Here is a 25,009-nt window from a genome sequence, read left to right as displayed (position 1 = left end):
TATATCACTCCTGAGCATATGCCCAAAAGATGCCCCACCATTCAACAAGGACCTTTGCTCAACTATGTTCATAGCAGCTGTATTTGTAATGCACAGAATCTGGAAGCAACCAGATGTCCCACAACGGATGAATGGATACAGAAATTGTGGCATATTTACACAGTGGAATACTACTCGGATATTAAAAACAAGGAAATCATGAAGCAGAACGATTTTCAAAAATTCAGGTCACTCCATAGAGTTCAATAACTTATGTGTTTCTTCACTTTTCCTGAAATTTAGAAATATTGACTATTTTTTATGGAGTGTTATTTATTTTATGAAAAAAACATTAATAAAAATTATCTTTAACTTGTCGTTCTCTTAGAACAGAGAAAATAGGACCTTTGAAGTACCAGAGATCCCTCAACCCAAACTAATTGTTCATTGTTTCCAGTGTCTTCAAGCAAAGTTTGCTACATTTAACTTAGGTTACTCTCTGGCCACCAGAGGGCGCAGCATCCTAACGCTATAGCATTTCCTGTGAGAACTTAAGTTTAGACTGTTCCTCAATATTTTCAAAAATTGAGAACATTGACGAGATGGCACTAAAGTTGAACTCTTCTCCGGGCTTCGTGACTGTGGTACTTCTCATGCTCAGTAAGTAAAGTGACCTTAAACTTTTTCCTTTTTTATGTCAGAAAAAAAATATCTGGAGCCCTGAATGTATCCATATATCTGTTTTGTTTTTGTCTTTGTTTTTGTTTTCCCAGCAAAAACCCATGGAGACTCAGTGACTCAGACAGAAGGTCAAGTGGTCCTCTCAGAAAACGAATTTCTTACTATACACTGCAACTATTCAGCCTCAGGTTACCCAGCCCTGTTCTGGTATGTGCAGTATCCTGGAGAAGGTCCACAACTCCTCTTTAGAGCCTCAAAGGCCAACGACAAGGGAAGCAGCAGAGGGTTTGAAGCCACATACGATAAGGAAACCAAATCCTTCCATTTGCAGAAAGCCTCAGTGCAAGTGTCAGACTCGGCTGTGTACTACTGTGCTCTGGGTGACACAGTGACAGAAACCATAGAAGGAGCTGAGCACAAACTCAGCAGCTGAATGCTGAGTTCCTGCCTCTCTAATTGCTTTGGTTCCTCACTGTGCTGTGTGCCTCTATGTTTCGCTGAGTGGCACAAACATCATATGAATAGCCACAGCAGAAGAGCAAGAAGTCGGCTCTTCAATACTCAAGTCTAGACTGGGACTAACCCAAAATCTGATGCAAGAGCATGTGCCTCATGCAGAGCAGAAGGAGCCTCACAGCAAAGCTGTGTGAGTAAGGAAGCCTGTCCTCCACGTGTTCTTCCACAGCTCTCTGGTAGAACTATCTGTATTTTATTTGTGCCAGGAAAAGAGGCTTCTGCGTAATGTCTTCAGAAACTATGGAGGGAGAAGTGACAGGAGAATCCAATGTCCTCAGTCTTGGGATTCCTATTGAGAAGGAAGGAAAAGAAGAAAAGAGGACAGAGCCAGGCCTGTAGCACAAGCATACAGAAGAAAGGGACTTTCAGGGCATAAGGAAAGGACTCTTCTGTTGTTAATAAGATCAGGCTGAGGCTCAAACACAAGAGGAGAAGCAAAGTTGGAACAGGAGAATATAGGTGGAATGGAAGATGAACTCTGGGCAGCAAAGGGGGAAGCTGGATATCTGGCTTTCCTCAGAAGAGTTTCAGTGCTTGGGGGTGGCAAACATATTTTACAGACCTTGAAAGAACAATTCTCAATTTCATATGGAAAAACAAAATCCCCAGAATTGCTAAAACAATCCTGTACAATAAAAGATTTTCTGGACATTATCTCCACCCCTGATCTCAAGCTGTACTAGAGAGCAACAGTAATTAAAACAGTATGGTACTGGCATAGAAACAGACTAGTGGATCAATGAAATAGAATTGCAGACCCAGAAATAAACCCACACACCTACAGAAACTTAATTTTGACAAAGAAACCAAAACCACACAATAGAAAAAAGACAGCATCTTCAACAAATGGTGCTGGTCTACATGTAGAAAAATGCAAATAGACCCATATTTATCACCCTGCATAAAACTGAAGTCCAAGTGGATCAAAGACTGTAACATAAAAACAGATCCACTAAATCTGTTAGAAGAAAAAGTGGGGAAGTGTCTTGACCTCATTGGCACAGGAGACAACTTCCTGAACAAAATACCAACAGCACAGGCTCTAAGATCAGCAATCAACAAATGGGACCTCATGAAACTGAAGTGCTTCTATAAGGCAAAGGACACTGTCATCAGAACAAAATGACAACCTACAGACTAGGAAAAGATCTTCACCAACCCTATGTCTGACAGAGGTCTAATATCCAGAATATATAAAGAATTCAACAAGTTAAAAAGCAACTAATCAAATAAGCCATTTGAAAAATGGGTACAGAGCTAAACAGAATTTTCAACAGAGGAATATCAAATGGCAGAGAAACATTTAAAGAAATGCTCAGCATCCTTAGTCATCAGTGAAATGCCAATCAAATCAACCCCGAGATTTCAATTCAGACCAATCAGAGTGGCTAATCAAAAACTCAAGTGACAATACATTCTGGAGAGGATGTGAAGAATGTAACCTTGTACAAGCACTTTGAAATCAGCCTGGAGCTTTCTCAAAAAATTAGGAATAGTACTACCTCTAGATCCAGCTATACCACTCCTGGGCATATATCTGAAAGATGCTAAACCACACAACAAGGACATTTGCTCAACCATGTTCGTGGCAGCTTTATTCATAAGAGCCAGAATCTGGAAACAACCTAGATGTCCCTCAGCTGAAGAATGGATACAGAAACTGTGGTACATTTACACAATGGAATACTACTCAGCAGTTAAAAACAAGCAAATCATAAAATTTGCAGGCAAATGGTGGGAACTAGAAAAGATCATCCTGAATGAGGTAATCCAGAAGCAGAAATACATATCTGATATATAGTCACTTATATGTGGATATTAGTCAAATAATAGGGATAAACATACTAACATCTACAGTCCTAAAGAAGCTAAACAACAAGGGGGACCCTAGGGAAGAGGTTAAACCTCACTCAGAAGGGCAAACAGAATAGACATCAGAAGTAGGAGAAGACAAGAAACAGGACAGGGTCCTTCCACAGGGAGCCTCTGAAAGACTCTATTCATCAGGATATCAAACGAGATATGGACACACATAGCCAAACTTTTGGTAGAGTGCAGGAAACCTTATGGAACAAGAGGGAGATAGACATGGAGGGGACAGGAAGTTTACAAGGAGACCAGGAAAGCCAAAATACCTGGGCCCAAGGGGACCTGCAGAGATGGATACTCCAAACAAGTACCATGCATTGAGAGGACCTAGACCCCCTGCTCAGAGGAAGCCCATAGGCTTTCCAAGTGGGTTTCCTAGGAAGGGGAACAGGAGCTATCTCTGACATGAATTTAGTGGCCAGCTCTTTGATTACCTCCCCCTGGGCAGTGCAGCCTTGCCAAGCCACAGAGGAAGATGACTCAGCCAGCCTTGCTGTGAACTCCAATAAACTAAGGTCATAGAAAAAGGGAGGAGGTCCTCCCCTATTAGGGGAATAAGGAAAGGGTATAGAGCAAGAAGATAGGGTGGGTGGGACTGGGAGAAGATGAGGGAGGGAGCTACAGTGGGATACACAAAGTGAATAAATTGTAATAAATAAATAAATTAATTTTTAAAATGACCAAAGCCCATGTCATCATCAGACTCTCCAGATTCTTACTTCTTTGCTTCTACTTTCTTTTCCTCAACAGGGACAGGAGCAGTGGAGGGGCAGGACACCTGCTGGAGCAGCTCCAGCTAGTGGAGCAGGCCCATTAGTCTGCAGGTTGCAGATGAGGCTTCCAGTGTTGACATTGGCCATGCCTTAAAAATAAGCCAAACCAGAGAGGTTCACCTCCTGCCTCAGTGAGGGCATTGATCTGACCCTCAATGACTATCAATTCTTTGTCCTTCAAGATGTGGGCAGAGTAGATGCAGGTGAGCTTGTAGATGGATGTCATGTTGTGTACTCTTGACATGTGCTAGTTGCCAGATGAAGTGAGGGCCTCACCCCAACGTAGCCTTGAATTCCTCTGAAAGACGGAGCATCTCAGCTGCAGCTGAGGAAAGCTGTTCATTTTCTTTTTAAGAAGTGAATATAATTATATCACTTCCTTCTTCCTTTTCCTTCCTCCAAATCCTCCCGTGAATATACCCTTGCTCTCTCAAAATCATAGTTTCTTTTTGTAGGTTATTATTATACCCACACACCCACACACACTTGCCTAACTACATGAATACAGATCTGCTCGTTCTGTTAAGTGTTACTTGTATAGGTATATAAATTCAGGGCTGATTATTTGCTGATGGTAACAAATTAGGGGCTCCATACCATGGAGGATTGTTTCTTACTCTCAGCACTTCTTACTTTCTTGGAGTTGTTTGTTTATGGTTGAGGCTTCATGAGAATTCCCCTTTCCATGTTAGCTAGTCTATTGGTATTGCACTTCTTCAGGTCTTTTTTAGGTTCAGAAAACAAGTGAGGTGGCCAGTCATCATCATCAATGTATTTCCAACATAACTCCTTCACTTAAGGCTCAGGAAACTGTGTGGAAGATAGAGTGTAAGCACTAAAGATGCAGAGGACCAGGAAAGTTGATATGAAATTGTGTCTCTTACAAATGACAGGAAAACCTCACTCAAGGGATTTGATTTTGGAAGTATAAGGTTAAAGGTTACTCTTATGGCAGGTGGGCTGATTAAAACTATCTTCTTTTCCTTTTCTCTCTCTCTCTCTCTCTCTCTCTCTCTCTCTCTCTCTCTCTCTCTCTCTCTCTCCTGTGAATATTAGGCTCTTTCCACACTCACTAGTCATCTGAATGTGCAGGACTAATTTCACAGGAGTTTGTACTATTGAAGTAAATCATAGATTTATTCACGTGTGTAAACAGAAGTGATAATCAATGTCCATAAGTTAATATATCTTCTAACCTTCATGAACAGGCCAGGCAGACCACTCTTGAGAGCCTTACCCCTTTCAGTTCAATGTTTCCAGTGTTTCTTTCTGCTCACATTGCAAGACCTTTTCTCTCACGGTCCCAGTCCATTGGATTGGTCTCAGGATAGGAGAGCCAAACCCCACACAAATCCATCACTTTCTGCCCAGGAACTCTGTCTTCAAGGTCTCAGTCCCCATGGTCTTCCTCAGTAAGAGTGAGCCAGCTCTGATGTGATTCCACCCTTTCTGAACCCTCCAATCCATCACCTTGTAGCTTCAACTCAGATACAGCATTCAGTGAGCTAAAACCTCATATCAAAGACACAACCATCACCCTGTCTCTAGATGGAAGGTCTCATAGGAAAAACACAATAATAATAAAAGGCAGCACAGTATGCTGCCTCCCCAAATCATCAATTTGTTCTAGTCATCCCCAGTCAGAGCAATTTAGGTGAAATTGGAGACACTGAATCAAAAAATAACTGAAGAGGACAGAAGAACCTACAAATTTCTGAAAAATGCACTAAAAAAATTCATGGTGGACATAAATGAAATCTTTATTGATTCAAGAAAACACAAATAAATGGCTGAATGAAATAATGTGGAATACTCAGGATGTGAAAATTGAACTCAATTAATAATAATAAATGTCAACACCAAAATAGTTTGATAACGGCTCAAGGAATTATAATTTTCTTAAAATAATAATATATAATATATGCATATGCATTATATATTTATAATATATACATATATTAATATGTTATATTATTAATAAATCTATATTATTATCTTAATAATTAGCTATATTATTATCTTAATATTATCTTAATAATATAGATATAATATATATTATTATTTTAATAAGATATAATATGTATTATAATTGTAATAATATAGTTATCTTAACAAGATAATATATAATATGTATATTAATACAATGATACTTATCAATAAAGGAATAATATGTATATTCCTTTATATCTAAATATATCCTTATCTTAAAGGACATTAAGCCACTTGGGCTGACAGTGTTCCCCACAAAAGCCATAGACTAACAAAAACAATAGTATCAGGCATGAGAAACCTCTGTTTGGATGGCTAACCAGGGTAGTTTGTTCATGTGACTTCCAAAACAATATAGATTATTTATGTAGGCCTTGGTTGACTCTCAGGGTTGAGGATGAGCTATTGCTAAAGACACCCCATACTTTGTACTCGGGACTTGAAAGATTCTTCCTGGATATGACCTGAAGAGCTCTCTCCTGTGGTCTAGCTCTTATGATTTCAGAAAATACTATGCAAGCTTGCAAAAGACAAACCTATTTAATTAACCAGTGCAAGACCTGTGAACCATGACAATTACCAGTATGGCAACATAACCATAAAGTTGAAATGAATGGCATTCACAGGAGACTGGCAACCAGTTGCTATCTAATTTGAAGTTAAGGTCCACTCTTGAGGGAAATCATGCCTAGTCCTGGAAACCTAGCCAGCTTCCTGGGACTGATGGTATCATAGACCTTAGAAAATAGTTTGCTACCACTGCTTTATCAGATGAGCATAAGTTCTTACTACAATCTAAATCTTATCTTTATACTCACAGCTAAGTGTAGTTACTTCTTTTCATCAAAGAAACCTCTCTTTACAGAAAAGGGAGACCATTGCAAGCAAACAAACAAAACCCACAACTGAACACAAAGCAACGATCAAAGGATTGTGGCATGTCCAGTCCCAATAGATGCACCTACATCACAGTTCCCTATAGTTTAGGGAACATGAACAAAGAGGGGCTGAAAGATTGCAAGAGGCAGAGTACCAGAAAGTCTTGCTCTGGAAAAGTTTTGCCTAGAAATGGCTGCATAAACAACACCTGACTGATGCCAGAATCAAAGATGTGTTAACCAAGACGGGGAAGATTTTCTCATGGTCCCACCTGAAACAAAAAAACAACAAGCAAATAAAGATTGCTGGGAGAGGAGAATTAGCCACTCCTAGGAACAAAACTTTTATTGGTTTTCAAGTGCAAGATTGTCATTCCTCACATAAAAACAACAAAATGGACTCAGTATATTTTATTTCTATATGCTTGTTTACACATGCACACATAGAAAGCACACACACGACATGTTTGTAACAATAATAATAAAAGAAAATGCTGTCAATTTGAGAATTGGAGGACACAGGAGAGGTATGAGAAAGTTCAAATTTGAGAAGCTTGAGAGATGAAAAGGAGAGTGAAGTCGTATAATTTTATTTTAATTAAGAACCTATTTTTTTGAAAATTTTTTAAATTTTTATTTAACTTATTAATTACATTTTGTTCATTTTGTATCCTCCCATAAGCCCCTCCCTCCTTCCCTCCCAGTCCCACCCTCCCCCCCTTTCTGCATGCATGGCCCTCCCCAAGTCCATGCCCCTCCCCAAGAGGGGAGGTCCTCCTCTGCTTTCTGATCTTAGTCTATCAGTTCTCATCAGAAGTGGCTGCATTGTCAGGGTTCTAGGTTATCTCCATGAATAGTCCTTGGTTGGAGTATGAGTCTCTGGGAAGTTCCCTGTGTTCAAATTTTCTTGTTCTGTTGCTCTCCTTGTGAAGAACCTGTTTTTTAAAATGAATTGAAGCTAGATGTAAAAAGCTTAAAAACTGAATAAAAATTCAATGGATGTATTCATAGGTAACACCTAAAACATTTAATTTTTAATGCTTTTCACCAGAAGTTACATGGAAATATACTACTGTAGAAGCTTCCCAAAAATCTGCGTGCCCACACACCAAAAAAGGGTTTAGATGGAGTTACCATATGAGTGCACTTCTAGGCAGTGCAGGCTAATAAATTAAAAGCCCTGTAGTAAGAATGGGTTATCCTTGGTTGGGGTATCAGTCACTGTAGGGCCCCCAGGGCTCAGGTTTTGCTTTTTCCTTTTATTTTTTTGGCTTTGTTGGTTTCTTTTTGGAGCTCCTTCCCCTCCAGGTCTTTCTAAGTTTGGCTGTGAGTCTCACCCTCTGCTTTGACACCTCAATCAGTAGAGTCTTTCAGAAGTTGTCTATGGTAGGTTCCTGTCCTGTTCCCTGTCTCCTCCTGCTTCCAGTGTCTATCACAATTAACCTTTTGAATGAGGATTGAGCATCTTTCCTAGGGTCTTCCTTGTTGTTTAGCTTCTTTAGGAATATAGATTTTAGTATGTTTATCCTATATTATATGGCTAATATCCACTTATGAATCAGTATACAGCATTTGTGTCTTTCTGCTTCTGGGTTACCTCACTCAAGATAACCTTTTCTAGTTCCCACTGATACCACAACCAAGGACAATGAATGGAGAGGACTTAAAGCCCTGGCTCAGAAGTAGCCCATAGGCTCAGTCTCCAAGTGGGGTCCCTAATAAGGGGAGCAGAGGTTCTCTCTGGCATGAACTCAGTGCAGGCTCTCTGATCACCTCCCCCTGGGGGAGGTGCAGCCTTGCCAGGCGACAGAGGAAGACAATGCAACAAGTCCTGATGAGACCTGATAGGCTAGGGTCAAGTAGAAGGGGAAGAAGACCTCCCCTACCTCTGGACTATGTATGAGAAGGGCATAGGGGGAGAGGAGGGAGGGAGGGTAGGATTAGGAGGAGATAAGGGGGGGTCACACCCCAGATACAAAATGAATAAATTGTAATAAATGATAATAATAATAATAATAAATTAAAAAAGAATGGATTATCCTGGACTTGTTGTCCACTGAGGTCCCAAAGACTCTCACAGAGTACAGACAATTGCCAATGCTTTTGTTTTCACTCCAGAACTTAGCAATAAAACTCTACTGCTGAACACACCAAACTTGAGTCATGGAACATGAAGAAATCAACATGGCACTGACCTGGAAACTTCATCCCTACTGGATAGCTTTCACAGTGCTGGAAGGTGCTATTAATGCTACTGGAGTGGAAAAGAAATCATCAATATTACCTAACTGCAACCCCAACCCTGGGAGCTACAATAGTAACTGGCCTGGCAAGAGATGTCCACTGGTTCAGTATTAGCACAAACATATTGAGAATAATTAGTCACTTTCTTCCTTGATTTAAGTCCTTCTCCTTAAGATGAAACCCATACTTCAATACCCAAAACGGTTCTCAACCAAAAGAATAATGACAAGCGGGATCGCCATATCTAACACTAAGCTATACTACAGTCACAGTAATGAAATCATCACGTCAATATTGTGAAAGTAGACATGTCAATCTGATGGGCGAACTATAAATTAAGGTTCCTCTTTCCAAATAACTCTAACTTGTTTCGACTTAAAACAAAACAATCCTACTGGCACATGAAGCAGTAGAAATTAGAATCTAGGATCCCCAGAAAGCTAAAAAAATGAATCCAACACATTACACAGACACACAACTCAGGGATATTTGACCAAAAGCCTCTATATCCATCCTGTTAGAGATAGTTGCTCTTCCAGTTCACTGACGTTTCAATCATAATGCCTCGGAAATGGAAACAGCCTCGGTGATTACCAACTGATGAATGGATAATGGTGTGCTACAGTACATAATGCAATTTTTTTTTCTGCTCTAAAGAGTAACAAAATTGGGGTTAGAGAGGTGGCTTGGCAGGTAAGAACAGTTTCTTCTCTTGCAGATGACTTGGAGTTCTGTTTGTAAAGTCAGCTAAAAACTTGTCTGTAACTCCACCTCTAAAGAATTTGAGGCTCTCCTCTGGCTTCCATAGGTACTGAACATACGTGAACCACAGACACACATGCAGGCAAAATATCTATACACACTTAATAGTTTCTAAAGTAAAAAATCAAATCATTAAATTTGAAGAGAAATGGACCAAACTGGAAAAAAATTGCAATGAATGTTGTTAACCAGATCCAGAAAAATACATGCAGCATGCATCTCAACTTATATGTCTATCCTTGCATTGAACCTTTAGATTTGTGAGTTTGTCTTGGGACATGTATGGAAGCCAAGAAACAAGAAAGTAGACATTAGGCAATGGAGAAAGAGCTTGAGGATGGGCACAGTATCACAGAGGTGGTATGAAAAAGGAACGTAAAGAAGGGGTAACCTTATGTGGGGAGAGAAATGGAAGAGAAGAGCATGAGAGAGTATGGAATGAGTATGTTTAAAAACATACAAAATCTAGTATTTTATGAGCTTTATATGTGTTGTTTAAATATATATCTATAGTTTATATCTATAGTTGATCAAACTATAAAAGTTATCATTGTCAGGTATGGTCTAACTCCCTTCAGTTAGTTGGTCAGGTGAATCCCAGAGATCCCAGCAAATAATAGAGGCTATTGCTGTTTCTCTTGATCAACTGCCAGAACTTGTTGGCAAGACCTTACTGTCTACCACACGCTCAGGTCACAGGACATGTAGAAATTATGCTGGTACTGACCTGAATTCTTCTACCTTGCTGGTTATCTTTTAAGATTCCTGAAAGGTCTTTGAAAGCTGCTGGTGGACAACGGTTATCAATATTATTAACCTTCTGTGAACACTGAAATCTGTAATCACCATCCTGGCAAGATGTGCTTATTGGTTCAGTTGCCACATCAGTGTAATGGGGGTAACCAAGAGCTTTCTAACAGGATTTAAATCCCTCTCCAAAATAGGTGTGTCATATCTTGTATTATAAACCTGGCTAAAACCCCGTGGCTGTGAAGGTCATACACCTCAGGGAGACTCCACTATTTTGCTAATTAGACATAGCACCCAAATACCCTTATACCTTCATATTATTGCATCTCTCATCCTTAATCAGAGACACTTCTTGTTATTAAGGGGCAAGAGTTAACACAGAGACTCACTATTTGTCAAGGGTCAAAGAATAAAATGGCTATGGTAATCTCAGCTCCAAACACTGAATAAAGTGATGGAAATTTGAAAGAGCCAGAAGTCAGAGAAGTCTGTCATGAAATAGAGTCTTCTGGGTATCAGAGGGTTGTTGTACTGATGACCTCATACCAGGTGGAGTTGCCCACACATGATCAAGACAATAAGCATTGTAGGATGGGTGAAAGAGCTGCTATGACCCTAGTAGTAGCTGGGAGATATAGACCATTGATAAATGCACGGAGAGACAGAGTCAGTTTTCTCCAGGAGTGTGTGTCCTGGCAGGTTGTCTCTCCTCCAGGCAATGGTCCTATACTCATGTGTATAAGGGCAGCTATAATTGATTCCAGAATATTACAAAGAACAAAACGAAAAGGAGAGAATAGAAATGCAGAAGAGCATCAAGAAGTGAGATATGAGAAAATTTGATGGAGGAAGCATGGTGTGGATAGGATCTAAATACATTATGAATATATGAAAGAACAGATAAAATAAAATTTTAGAAGAGGAATGAACACTGACAAATCAGAAAGTGTCAATAAATGTTTCTATATTTTTAATCTTTTTTCTAAAGGATAAAACAGGATATTTCAAGAGACATCAGGGTGCCCATTACTTAAGGATCATCCCTACAAGAGCTGCTTTGGTCTTCTGGGCTGAAGTGGAATAGCACTTTGATGGTTATTGTAAAGCTGTCAATTCAGCAGACTCTAGACCCACCTGGGAGAGTATGCCCTACAAAGCCATGCTTCCGGCCAGCATACTGCTTTAAGCTTTCTTCTTCACTACCAAATGTTTTCCAAGGCTGTGTTGCTGCCATCAGGTTCTATTGCCATGCCTCCTCTGGTTTTCAAATGTACTAAGAAACAGCTGTTATGCTGTGTCAAGTGCACTGTACCTTTGAAGATCATGATTTAGCTGTTTGCATTTTCCCATGCATTCTATTCCTAAAGCATTTATTAGTGGGCAAGGGAAGAATCCAATGAGACAATATTTAGTGAACACTGATTTCGTATCTTGTGTATAGAAAGGGGTCTGATAAAATGCTGGCTCTCAGCTACCAGTATGTGCAAAAATGTGAAGCATATTGTAGGACAAAGGAAGAACACAAATTTCCTGTGCTTAGTTCTCTGAATACCCATTTAAGCTTTTGGTTTAGATGAGCCTCTGACACTTTGCCAGTTAGGTTACAATTAGAGACATGAAGAAAATCTCAGGTTGAGATCTATGAATTCATAACTTTCAGAGACTGGGACTTTTCAATAGAAGGAGATGAACAATAGAATTTAGAATATTTAGTGTGTGTCAAGAAAAATAACTTCTCCCAGCAGCTATGAAATGCTAGTTTCTCTCAGCTAGGGATGGAAATCTGTGCCCTTCTCATCTTTGTCTGTATTGAGCTGGTACAGGTCATATGCATGCTACCATAACTGCTGTAAGTTCAAATATGCCTTGCTTTGTTCAGAAAACACTGTTTCTTTGAATCATCCACTATCTCTGGCAATCCTTCCATTCCCTTCTCAGTGTAGAACCCTGAGCCTTTATGGAACGCTGTAGGATAAAGATGTATTTTTGGGACTGAGTACCCCAAAGTCTTTTATTTTCTGCACATTGACCACTTGTGGATCTCTACGTTAATTGCTATCTACTGTGAGAAGCTTCTCTAATGAGGTTCTGCGATGTACTGATATGTACAGACATGATAGAGCAACATGTCATTAAGCCTCAAAAAGACCAAGTCCACTTACTTAGTAATAGTACTAGATTCTCTCCAGGTACTAAGACCTACCTCGTTACATGTTCTTGAACTCATTGAGAGTTACAGGTATGGTTTTATCTTCCTTAAATTCAATCAGAACCAGTGACCATGTCTTACAAGAAATTTTTCTGCACATGGGTTTTGCCTAAATAAAAAGTAGAAGGTAAAATGTGGACTCTGGTAGGAGATTTCCATCAGAGTATACAGAAAGCAAGAATGTAGAAAGTCTCTGTATCTATGAGCAGACATTGCTTTGGTTGAGATTTCAGTGGCCTGGCTTTTTGATAGATAAATCTTTTTAAAAAAATAATTGCAGTTTATTCACTTTGTATTCCACCTGTAGCCTCCTCCCTCATCTCCTCCCATGTCTACCTCCCTTCTATTCCCCCCTGTGCCCCTCCCCTGGTTCACTGATAGGGGAGGTTCTCCTTCCCTACTCTCTGACCCTAGCCTATCAGGTCTCATCAGGACTGCCTTGATCCTCTTTCTCTGTGGCCTAGTAAGGCCGCCTAGCCAAAGAGAGGTGATCAAAGAGCAGGCAAAGAGTTCATGCCAGAGACTGCCCCTCTTCCCCTTACTAGGGAATCACACATGAAGACTGAGGTGCCCATGGGCAACATCTATGCAGGGGGTCTATGTCCTCTCCATGCATGGTCCTTGGTTGATTCATCAGTCTTTGCAGGCCATCCTGGACCCAGATTTTGGGGCTCTGTTGATCTCCTTTTGGAGCTCTTGTACCCTCAGACCTTGATGGGTAAATCTTAAGTAGCTGTTACAGGGGCCTGTGTTCTGTTCCGCAAACACTTCAGAATTTTTGCCAACTGTTCCCAACAAAGAAAGCACTTTCAGGGCATGCCCTGGGAAGAGCATAGTGGTTCATTAGGTTTAGCAGAAACCACTGACTTCTGCAGGATCATGAGAACAAGGAGTTAGGCACTAGGGGTCTAAGGCAGGCTTGGATGTTTAGGCACCTAGGGTGGTTCTCCCTCTAGGTTCTCACTAAGGGTAAGAAGGTGGTCCAGTTTCTAGTGTCACTGCCTACCCTTCACAGTGCTACTTTTCCCACCTCAGGTAGCACATCCTTAGCCTGCCTCTTCTGATTACAATGGCTAAGGGATCTCAGGAGGATATTATTATCCTAGTAGCCAAGAATATTGTTGTAGATGTCCACTGGATCCACCATGGACCCTCTATCCTGGGACAATGAGCACTTTTTTCTCTCAAATTGAACTCGCCTGTCTCATCAGGGGTAACTTCTGGTTTCTCCCTATTGAGGATTCAGGATTTCTGATACAGCTTTGTAAATGTAGTTAAGAAAGTAGATATTTTTTCATTTCTTTTATTTATTTATTTATTTATTTATTTATGTATTTATTTATTTATTTTACTATTAATTACACTTTATTCAACTTCCTGAACAGAACACCAACAGCAGAGGCTCTAAGAGCAATAATCAATAAATGGGACCTCATGAAGCTGAAAAGCTTCTGTAAATCAAAGGATACCGCCATCAAAACAAAGCAACTGCCTACAGATTGGGAAAGAATCTTCACCAACCCTCTATCTGATAAAGGACTAATATCCAGTATATATAAAGAACTAAAGAAGCTGAAAAGCAGCAAACCAAGTAATCAAATTAAAAAATGGGGAACAGAGCTAAACAGAGAATTCTCTGTAGAGGAATATCGAATGGCAGAGAAACACTTAAAGAAATGCTCAACCTCATTAGCCATTAGGGAATTGCAAATCAATACGACCCTGAGATTTCACCTTACACCCATCAGAATGGCCAAGATCAAAAACTCAAGTGACACACATGCTGGAGAGGTTGTGGAGAAAGGGGAACCCTCCTCCACTGCTGGTGGGAATGTAAACTTGTACAACTACTCTGGAAATCAATCTGGTTCTTTCTCAGACAAGTAGGAATAGCGCTTCCTCAAGAAAGTAGATATTAATGTGTAGTTCTTGCTAAAAAATTTGCAAATTCTGGGGAAATAGCAATGGCATGAATGCAGGCCCAGGGAGCGTCTGGAACCTTGTTGAGTGAGTCTGAATGTCTAAGTGTCCTATGACCTGTTTCAGTTGGATGACTGTAGACCCAAAAGCAAGTCACAGTTGTGAAGTTTGTATCCCTTAAACACTCATCTGGGAACATTGTAGGCATCAGAAGCAAACCTGTGAGGGAAGGCCAACCCTGCCCATCAGTGTAGGCACTATTTTTTAAACTATTTTATTTGCGTCCCTTAAGCCTCTACCTCCCTTCCAACCCCCAACCCTATGTAGGAGAGAATGAGAAGGGAAAGGAATGTAGACCTCTTCACACTTAATTCCTATGGCAACTCCAATCTTCGTAGCCAGGATATACAGCAGTTCAGCTAACCGGCAAGCCAGCAAATACCAAACACAGCAACAGCCTTTTTCCTGCTTGGAATCCTTTTCCTCTCAGTGCTCTAGCATTTATACCCTCTCAGAGTCTTCACAATTAAACTCGCTGCAGATGGCAAAAATCACCCCCCTCTCTGAGCCCATGAGAGGCAAACATAGTTAACAGGCGTGAACAAACTGAAAGCAGCCCCATATTCCAAACTTGGGGTTAAAACAAAAACATATTCACATACCATCACTGAATTGTTAAAGACAGCAAAACTGTGTGTGATAATGAGTTAATTCAAATCATTTTGAAGGGATGGGCTACTGGTCTGAAGCCTACCAGCTTCCATTCTGTATCTGGCTCTCTCATCATCTCTGTGAACATGGATAAATTACTAATCACTATAAGCATTTTTTGTGGGCCCAGTAAACTCAGTAAATGGGGCTTGCAATGCCTTTCTTGGCATCTGTGGCTGATTTTCTTTTGCCAAAGGGTATGGTCCTAATATCCTCTGGGGTGTTTTTCATGCAGGAGATGGAAGAAGAGTTTGGATCCACCTATATTCTTGAGCCTTTTCATTGCCTAGCCTAAAGAAAAGCAGAGAATTTTAAGATTTTTCAGATTTTGTGCCCCAAATTGATTACAGTCTTCCCACTTGATCATCACAAGCCTAGGTAGGGAAAGTCCAATATGAGACATCAGTTAGAGAGAGAGAGAGAGAGAGAGAGAGAGAGAAAGAGAGAGAGAGAGAGAGAGAGAGAGAGAGAGAGAGAGCAAAAGATTTCTGTTGGCTTGATCTTCCTCAGTCACAGGTGTTCACTGTCACCTACCCAGGACCTTCTGCATTGCCAATTCCTATTCCCAGTGTGCAGCTCAACACTTGACAAGAAACTACTGGGTTCAGTTTGGAGAGAAACAGATGCCTTATGTGTGTACATTAAATTGTGCTGTGCTGTTTGAGCTCACTGAAAAGTTGGCTCTGAAGATGGAAATTGGCCCTCCCACTTCAGATACAAGCATATTTATCTCAAAATGTTCTTTCAAGCTCTCTTTCCTGAATGAGGCTTGTTTTCCAACTCTCTAACATGGAGAAAATAGAACAACAATAACAAACCAGTCAAAGGGTTTAGGCATTGTGAGTATTATTGATTTCATGGTATAAAGCTCTATTTCTATCTGGTACCTACACTCATTCCAAATGAAAAGCACTGATACAGTAGATTGTTCTGCATACTGTGGTCTGTCCTATCCTGTGTTTACTATAAGGATAACCTTGGAACGTCTCAAACCACATACTATGACAGGATCTACACAGGTTGTATTATGTTTGGAGTCAACCATCTCTTATAAACCTGAAGTTAATAGTATTATCTTCCAGGCCAAATGACTTGGACATCAGCTGTGCCTACTCTGAAAAGATCATCACAGCTAGGCCTGTTGACTGTTCCTTTATTACTGTTATTTTACAAAATAAGATGGAACAGAAATGACTGGAAAGGAAACTGGAAATCTTAAGCAATTTACAAGGGTCTAAGCAAATTTTAAGATGTATGAAAAAGGTCAAAGTTCAATATATTGTTGTCAAATCTTTGCTTAAATCAATAAGAGTTATTTGTCTACTTTCCACAACAACTATGAGGACCATCTTAAAGAACAAAAATGCATGTATTATCAAAGTTCAATCTTTATTTTTTTAATTTTTATTTTTATATAAACTACAGTTTATTCACTCTGGATCCCATCTGTACTGCCCTCCTTCAGTCCCTCCCAATCTTACCCTCCCTCATCTCCTCCCATGCCTCTCTCCAAGTCCACTTATAGGGGAGGTTCTCCTCCCCTCCGTCTGACCCTAGCCTATCAGGTCTAATCAGGACTGGCTGCATTGTCTTCCGCTGTGGCCTGGTAAGGCTGCTCCCCCATCAGAGGGAGGTTATCAAAGAGCCAGCCACTTAGTTCATGTCAGAGACATTCTCTGTTCCCCTTACTAGGGTACCCACTTGGATACTGAGCTGCTATGGGCTACATCTGTGCAGGGGTTTTAGGTTATCTCCATGAATGGTTCTTGGCTGTAGCATAAGTCTCAGAAAAGACTCCTGGGCCCAGATTCCCTGGTTCTGTTGCTCTTCTTGTGGAGCTCCTGTCCTCTCCAGGTCTTTCTATCTCCCCCTTCTTTTATAAGATTCCCTGCACTCTGCCCAAAGTTTGGCTATGAGTCTCAGCATCTACTTTGATATCCTATTGGGAAGAGTCTTTCAGAGTCCCTCTGTTGTAGGCTCCTGTCCTGTTCCCTGTTTTCTCCCTCTTCCAAAGTCTATCCCATTTGCCTCTCTAAGGGAGGATTGGTCATCTTACCCAGGGTCCTCCTTCTTGCTTAGCTTCTTTACGTGTACAGATTTTAGTAGTTTATTCTTTATTATATGTCTAATATCCACTATAAGTGAGTATATACCATGTGTGTGTTTCTGCCTCTGGGATACCTCAGTCAGGATGGTCTTTTTCTAGATCTTTATCTAAATATACCACAGTAATTAGAAGTAAAGACTGGTGCAACTAACTTTCTGTTTGTTCAATAACCATCCTTGAAGGGTATTCTAATGTGGTCAGAGGGATTAAACTAGAAAGTATTTCCTCTCTTCCCCTCTACGATCAACTCAGTTCCAGACAGTATGGAACATCTCTCAAAATGTTGTCTGAATAGGGACTGGAGAGCGGATGAGTGATTAAGGACACTGGACTTTTCAAAATGATCTGGGTTCAGTTTTCAGCACCAAACAGAGTAGGTAACAACTGTCTGTAACTTTCATTTCATGGAATCAGGCGATCTCTTCTTGCTTCTGTGAGTAATAGGCATACATGTGGTACTTGATGTACTTGTAGGCAAATTACCCACCACATCTAAACTAAAATAAACTGAAATGAACTGTTCTATGTCTCTGTGGAATTACCTGTTCTAATGTTTAAGTGGCCCTGGAAACTTACAGTGATCTCTAACCAGTGTTCAGTCTACAAAGAGAATGGTCAACAATAGGAAAGATGTCCCCATGTTTCAGAGCAAAACCATAGTCAAACAAGGGCCTAGGCTTATCTTCACACAGATGGAACAAATGGCTAGAGGAGCCAGTGGCTCCTCTCAAACCCAAGTGTTCCACCCAAGGACCAGATCTTCAACTGGCTTTGAAAAATAATAGTGATTGATTTGGGGGGCTGAATGGTCTTAAATACAACATAGGAAAGTATAATATGTTCTTCAGCAATCTAAGGAATGACACTCACTAGACATTAGACTTAAATACATATGAGATGAGATATAGGCAACTATTTTTTTAATTAATGCTTTGCTTCTTGATAAGAAAATGCTGCTTATTATATTTAGGCTATCTTGGCCTTGGCTCAACACTACAGTGCTTATATGAAGCCAAATGAAGCAGGCTTACCATTGTTTTAACTAAAAAGTCCAATGATTTTTAAATTTCTTCTCTCTTTTTTTCTCTAGTATCATCTTGGAGGGACTTTACATTGTGCTACTAGCCATTCTATACATGATAGCTATCAAAGCTATTAAGGCCAGCCCTTGAGGTCATAATTACCTTTCTCCAGAGACTAAAAGGTATACAGCTTCTAAAGCTAAACAAGTCAATGCACCATCCTACCTGAAGTATTTATAGATAGCCCATATTGATGTGGACTGTTCTTGGCCCAGGACATCATGGACTGGTCAAGTCCCCATCCAACCTTGCTTCAATATGTGTAAGTCTTTATATTCTGTGGGGCATCTGGGGAGAGACTCTCTCAGGAAACTGAGTCCCTCCTCTATGCTCTAGCCATGATGGGATATAAGCTCCCCAGAGAGAAAAGGCCCGATTAATTATAGTCACATACTTGGAGTGATACTTGATGGAGGAAGGTAGTAACAACCTGAGCTCTGAAAAGATCCAATGAAGGAATCTGGGCTGCTTTTCAAGATGTATGACCATAGGGCCCTGGACTAATCCCGTATGGAGCCTATCCCTTAGAATATGATGATACCTAAGCTCCACCCCTTCTCTTCATTTAAGCAACCAGAGCAGTCATGGTTCTATTCCTGACAACAGTTGATGTTGATCTCTGAGTGTATAGACCCAGGGAAGAGAAAGATGAATATGGATAGATGAGAGAGCAAAAGAAAGCTCCTTGGAGTGGCAGCTTCTTATTCACAGAAGATGATTTGAGTTCAACTGGTGTGAAAGATGAGGGCGTGTATCTAAATATGACTAATAGTGAAGAGGAAAAAAAAATACATAGGCCCAATAAAATTACCAAGCTAAAGTCCTATTAGCTGACTAGCCTTAGGGACCCTCCAATTGCAGTGGATAAAGCTGCTATTTTTGTTTTCTCCACAACTCCATCTTCCATTTTTCTAGGATGTTCTATGTGCTCCCCTAAATAATCACCAGCATCTCTGCTACAGATGTGCGTTGTTGGTGGATGAAGAATTCCATGCACTTCTAGGGCCACCTTGCTAAGGAAACAGGTAACAACAACAACAACAACAAAATCTATGCTGAGGATTCATCTTAATCCCCAAATAATATCAACAATAAAGAAGTCAAAAGTGCCCAGCAACAAAGCGCTGACTCATCAGCATGAGGAACTGTGTCCAGATACCCAGAACACATATAATATCCAATACTACATCCAGATGTGTAGCCCCAGCACTGGTAAGGACATAGTCCAGTCTGGAAGTTCACTGACAATGAGCCTGTGATGGTGAGCTCAAGGTTCAGTGAGAGGCCCAGAGCCCATTTCTTAGGAGGTTCTTATTGATCAAGGAGTGTAAACCTAGGCCATTTTATCCTACTTGGTTGAACAGATTATTTTTACGATTCTTAAAAAATAAAATAAGGTAGAGAGTGGTCAAAGACAATACCTGATGTTGACCTGTAACCTATACACGTGTGCAAACACATAAATAAATGAACAAAATGTCCGTCAACAATGAAGTAAACACACACACACACACACACACACACAAATACAATGTAGTTAGGCTATGAACTGGAGCCACACATGTTAATCCATATTTAAAGCTATTTAATTTTAAAATATTGTTTTAATTATAGAAAATTTCTTTAAAATTGATGACGAGGGATGTCTAAGCTGACACAGAGAAGAAATAAAGAACACAAGCTATTATTTGATTCCAAGAGTTTTAAAAATATTACAGAAAATAGTTTTTTAAACTGATAAAATAAATTGCCATTTGGTGAATAATGTATGCATAAGCACACACATAATATACTTGAACAAATGTCTTAAACTTCTCATCTGACTAAATTATCACCTGTTTTAATAGTTTACATAAGAGGAGTCTGCACTTACAATATTTCTTTAACACTAAAGTGCATCCACAGGATGGCGGTCTCCTCTCAAAGACCCAGAAGCGATTTGTCATGTGGTTCTTTGGGTGTAATTGGGACTTGGGTGGGGCTCAGAGGGAGGAGGAGGACTTTTGATGTAGCCCTACTTCTTTCTAATTGGATGAACCATCTGAGGTTTTTCTTTTTATGCATCTTCAAGCATAAGAATTTAAACTGCCTAAATGCCACTTCTTCTGTGATGCTTGAAGTAAGAATCTTCAGTAGAAACAATATGTCCCCTTTAAGGGTTTCACTAGTGGTCCTCTGGCTTCAACTGAGTGGTGAGTTTGACCATGCTATGGGAACATAAAAATATAATATATGAAGATGTTGCCTATTTTAGTCTGGAGAGTAGAAATATTGATGTTCTCATACTGTAACAAAAGTAGGTGGGAGGCCGAGGGAAAGGCATTCTGGAGTGCTAGCATCCACATGCCTCCAGTCCTGTTTGCCTGACCTTTGTCTTTCTGCACAGGGGTGAGCAGCCAACAGAAGGTGCAGCAGAAGCCAGAATCCCTCAGTGTCCCACAGGGAGCCATAGCCTCACTCAACTGCACTTTCAGTGATAGTGCTTCTCAGAACTTCTGGTGGTACAGACAGCATTCTGGGAAAGGCCCCCAGGCACTGATGTCCATCTTCTCCAATGGTGACAAGGAAGAAGGCAGACTCACAGCTCACCTGAATAGAGCCAGCCTGCATGTTGCCCTGCACATTAGAGACTCCCAACCCAGTGACTCTGCTGTCTACCTCTGTGCAGTGAGCACACAGTGCTTCCCAGGCACCTGTAGCCTGCACACAAACATGCTGTGCTCAGCAAGGTCTGAACTAGAATGCAGAGCAAACATAGGGTGGAGAAATTCTGATTGTTCTCCTTGTCCTCCATATACAATGGGAATTAAGAGCCACAGTAGGAGAGTTTGACTTATAGGGGAAATACTTTATTATTCTGAGAATGTGTGATACACATACTGGTGTGGCTGAAATATTTTTCACTTGAATTTAATTGAAAACATTTCATATATAATCTTCTGATTGTGGTTTTCCCTTTCCCCATTTTCTTTCAGATCCTCCCCACCTCCCCACACAAGAAATACTACACTTGCTTTCTCTCTCTCTCTTTAGATGACAAACAGGAAAATAAAAATTTTAGAAGAAAGAAGAAACACACAAACACAGACAAATAAAAACAAAAAGCATAAAAACACAAATTTGGAAACTGTAATATACAAGCAAAGAACAGAAAATATTTTTTAAATGCCCAAACAAATCAATCTGAGACCAAAAAAAAAAAATCTGCAAACCTACCACTGAGTTAGTTTTGTGTTGGCTAGGAGTGTAGCGTATTCCCAACTGTGGTTTGTGTATCCAGTGAGACTCTGTTGGAGAAAATTAATTTTTCCTTTGCAAACACATGTCAGTTCAAGATATCTTCTCGTTTAGGGATGGCAGCCTTTGTCCACGTCCCACTCTCAGCCCTGAACCTGTGCAGACCCTGCACATGCTGCCGCATTCTCCCCGAGTTCATACATGAACAAGCTCTGTTGTCATCCATATGCTATGGCTCTTATGCTCTTTCCATTTCCTCTTATTCAGGGTTCCCTGTGCACTGGCTGGAGCGATTAGATGAAGACATTCCATTTAACATTAAGTCTTCCAAAAACCTTTCACTCTCACATATTTTTTAGTTGTGGATTTCTGTATTATTTCCCATCTGCTTAAAGAGGAAGTTTCTGTGGTGATAGCTGAGTGAGATACCGATCTAGGAGAACAGCAGAGTGTCATTAAGAGTAGTTTTGTTGTTATGTTCCTTTAGCAGAACAATAGTATTTGGTTTTCCCCTGGGCCCATGGTCTATCCAAACTGAGGTTCACTGACCGAGCAGTGTCAGGCATGAGTTCCGTCTCATGGAGTGGGCTTTAATTCCAATCAGAGTGTAGTTGGTTACTTCCACAATTTTTGTGCAACTATTATGGCAGTATATTATGCAGGCACTGAAGATTAGAGGGTTTATTGCTTGATTAGGGCCTATCTTTTCTTCTGCTAGTATCCAATGTAACTTCCAGTATCCTGAATGATATTCCACTGGGGTGAAAGCTCTAGTTAGGCACTAGTTCATCTTTTCCATGTTCAATGAGATATTTAGATAGTTGTCTTTGGCAACAGGACCTTACTATCAGTTTGTGTGGAGCAACCAATTGCCTTGGCAATAGTCAGAGCTGTTTGGGGGTTTACAAGGGGCCTCTTTATTTGACAATTCAGCTAGATGTAAGCCATTACTAGCATTAGAGGTTTTAGTTAATGGAAAACAACAACAACAACAAACATCCAGTTAGAGCTTTGTCTCCTTCCTTTTTTTGTGACTGCATTTCAATTTCTTTTGTATAGCATGTATTTTAAGAAGCTCCTACAATAGTAGGTTTTCATAGAACTCTTCAAATCACACTTAGTATTAGTTGTCCCTACCTGTATTCCCTCCCTTCTCCTCTTTCATCTCCCTCCCATTTAGTTCTTCCACTCTACTCCACAATGCCCATATTCCATAACTATATATTCTATTTCCTCTTCATTGACAGATCTTCCCCTATCTGCTAGCCCCTTATTCTGTTCCTAACCTCTGAGGTCATGTGGATTGTAGCATGCCTATCAAAGGCTTAAGAACTAACATCCTCATAGAAGAGAAGGCCTGCATTTGTCATTTAGGATCTAGGATACCTCACTCAGGATGATTTTTCTAGCTACATCCAAATTTACCTATAAATTTTATGATTTCTTTGTTCTTTGTTATCAGCTGAATAATATTCCATTGTGTAAATGTAACACATTTCATTATCCATACATTTGTTGATGAATATCTAGTCTGTTTCCAGTTTTTGCATATCACTAATAGAGCAGCCCTGAGCATGAGTGAGCAGGTGTTCCTGTAGTAAGTTTTAGAGTCCTATGGGTAGATGATCAAGAGTGGTATAACTGGATCTTGAGAAAGATCTGTTTCCAGCTTTTAGAGGAAGTAATACACTGACACTGTAGTAGACATAAAGGTTTGACTCCCCCCACCAATGGATGATTGTTCCCAGTACCCCACTTGCTTGGCATTTGCTATCATTTGTTTTATTGACCTTGACCATTCTTACTGTTCTAAGTTGAAACCTCAAAGTATTTTTCTAATTTACATTTCCATGATTGCTAAGGTTATTGAACATTTCTTTAAGCATCTCTTGAGAACTCTGTTTAGTTCTGTAGCTTATTTTTTAAATTAAATTATTTGTTTTCTTCCATGTTCAGTGTTTTTAGTTCTCTTATACTAAGTCTCTATCATATGTGTAATTGGTAAAGATATTTTCCCATTCTGTGGCACACTCCTTTGTCTGAATTTCTAAGATGTTTGCTACCAAGAAACTTCTCAGTTTCATGAGGTCCCATTTTTTATATTATTTATGTATTATTAACATGGTTCGTCTCAGTGCCTGTGCTATCAATGCCCTCTTCAGAAAGTCTTTTTCCTGTGCTAAGGAGTTCAAGACTTTCCCACTTTCTCTTCTATCATGTTCAGCATATGCAGTTTTATGTTGGTTCTGAGGTTCTTGATCTAGGTGGAGTTGAGTTTTGTGCAGGGTGATGGGTATGGCTCTATTTGCATTCTTCTACATGCAGCCATTCATTTGGCCAGCACCATTTGTGTTTATCACCTGTAGAAGTTTTTGTTGTTGTTGTTGTTGCTTGTGGAATTCCTAGGGTCTTTTATGTATAAAATTATATTATCTCTGTAAGGACCCCCAAGACCAAGTTCAGAGCACAAAGAAGATTTATTTGCAACAGAGGGACAGAGGGACAAAGGGCAGGGAGTAAGAGATAAAGAAAAAGGACCGATGATGGATTGTAGGGGAGGGGAGCAAAGGACTGTCTCTAGATAGAGAGAAAACAGAATTGGCCCATAGGCAAATGACAGTTTATAAAGAGAAAACTCCATGTTAGGATGATGTGTTTCATTTTAATTGGGCATGTTAATTAGGTGAGTCAAAGGGGGCTTTTGACTGCTGGACTTCAATACATTGATAGCAGGATCTAGGTAATCAGCCTCTGGAGGAGAAAGTGGCCAAATAAGGGAATGGACCTTGGTGGCTAACTTTAGAAAAGTAATCTAATGGTTCTTTTTTCATTTTTATTAATCAATTCAATTTACATCTCAGTCATAGGCTCCTCCCTCCTCTTTTCCTAGCTCCACCCTCCTTCTCATATTCCCACTCTCCTATTCCTTAGAATAGGAGATTTCCCCTACCCAGACACCCCAGCTCATCTCTTCACCTGAGGACTAAGTTCAGCTTCCTCCCCTGTGGCCTGGTAGGGTGTTCCCATCAGAGGAAAGTGATCAAAAATCAGGCAACATAGTCTATGTCAGAGATATTCCCCACTCTCCTACTAGTGGGTCCACATGAACCCTAAGATGTACATTGGCTACTTATATATAGAGGATGTAGGACCATCCCATGCACTGTCCTTGGTTAGTGCTTCAGACTCCATAGGCCTCTCTGGGTCCTATTGATTGGCTCTGATGGTCTTCTTGCGGAGATTTGTCACCTGTAGGACCATTTCTCCTCCCACCCTTCCCCACCTCTCTTTTCCAGTAGACT

General features: G+C 40.2%; 1 pseudogene and 1 gene segment (V, D, J or C); one reads left to right on the top strand and one right to left on the bottom strand.

Annotated features, from left to right (window-relative positions):
• Window positions 1–581: 581 nt before the first annotated feature.
• LOC110544795 (T cell receptor alpha variable 9-2-like) lies at window positions 582–1,093 on the top strand. The segment is given in 2 exon segments: window positions 582–639; window positions 753–1,093. Coding segments are annotated over 2 exon segments (399 nt in total).
• A 2,616-nt stretch (window positions 1,094–3,709) lies between these two features.
• On the bottom strand, window positions 3,710–4,044 carry LOC132656219 (large ribosomal subunit protein P1-like; annotated as a pseudogene).
• Window positions 4,045–25,009: the final 20,965 nt, after the last annotated feature.

Source organism: Meriones unguiculatus, chromosome 9, assembly GCF_030254825.1.
Source record: "Meriones unguiculatus strain TT.TT164.6M chromosome 9, Bangor_MerUng_6.1, whole genome shotgun sequence".
Classification (NCBI taxonomy): domain Eukaryota; kingdom Metazoa; phylum Chordata; class Mammalia; order Rodentia; family Muridae; genus Meriones; species Meriones unguiculatus.
This window is presented reverse-complemented; position numbering and strand designations above follow the sequence as displayed.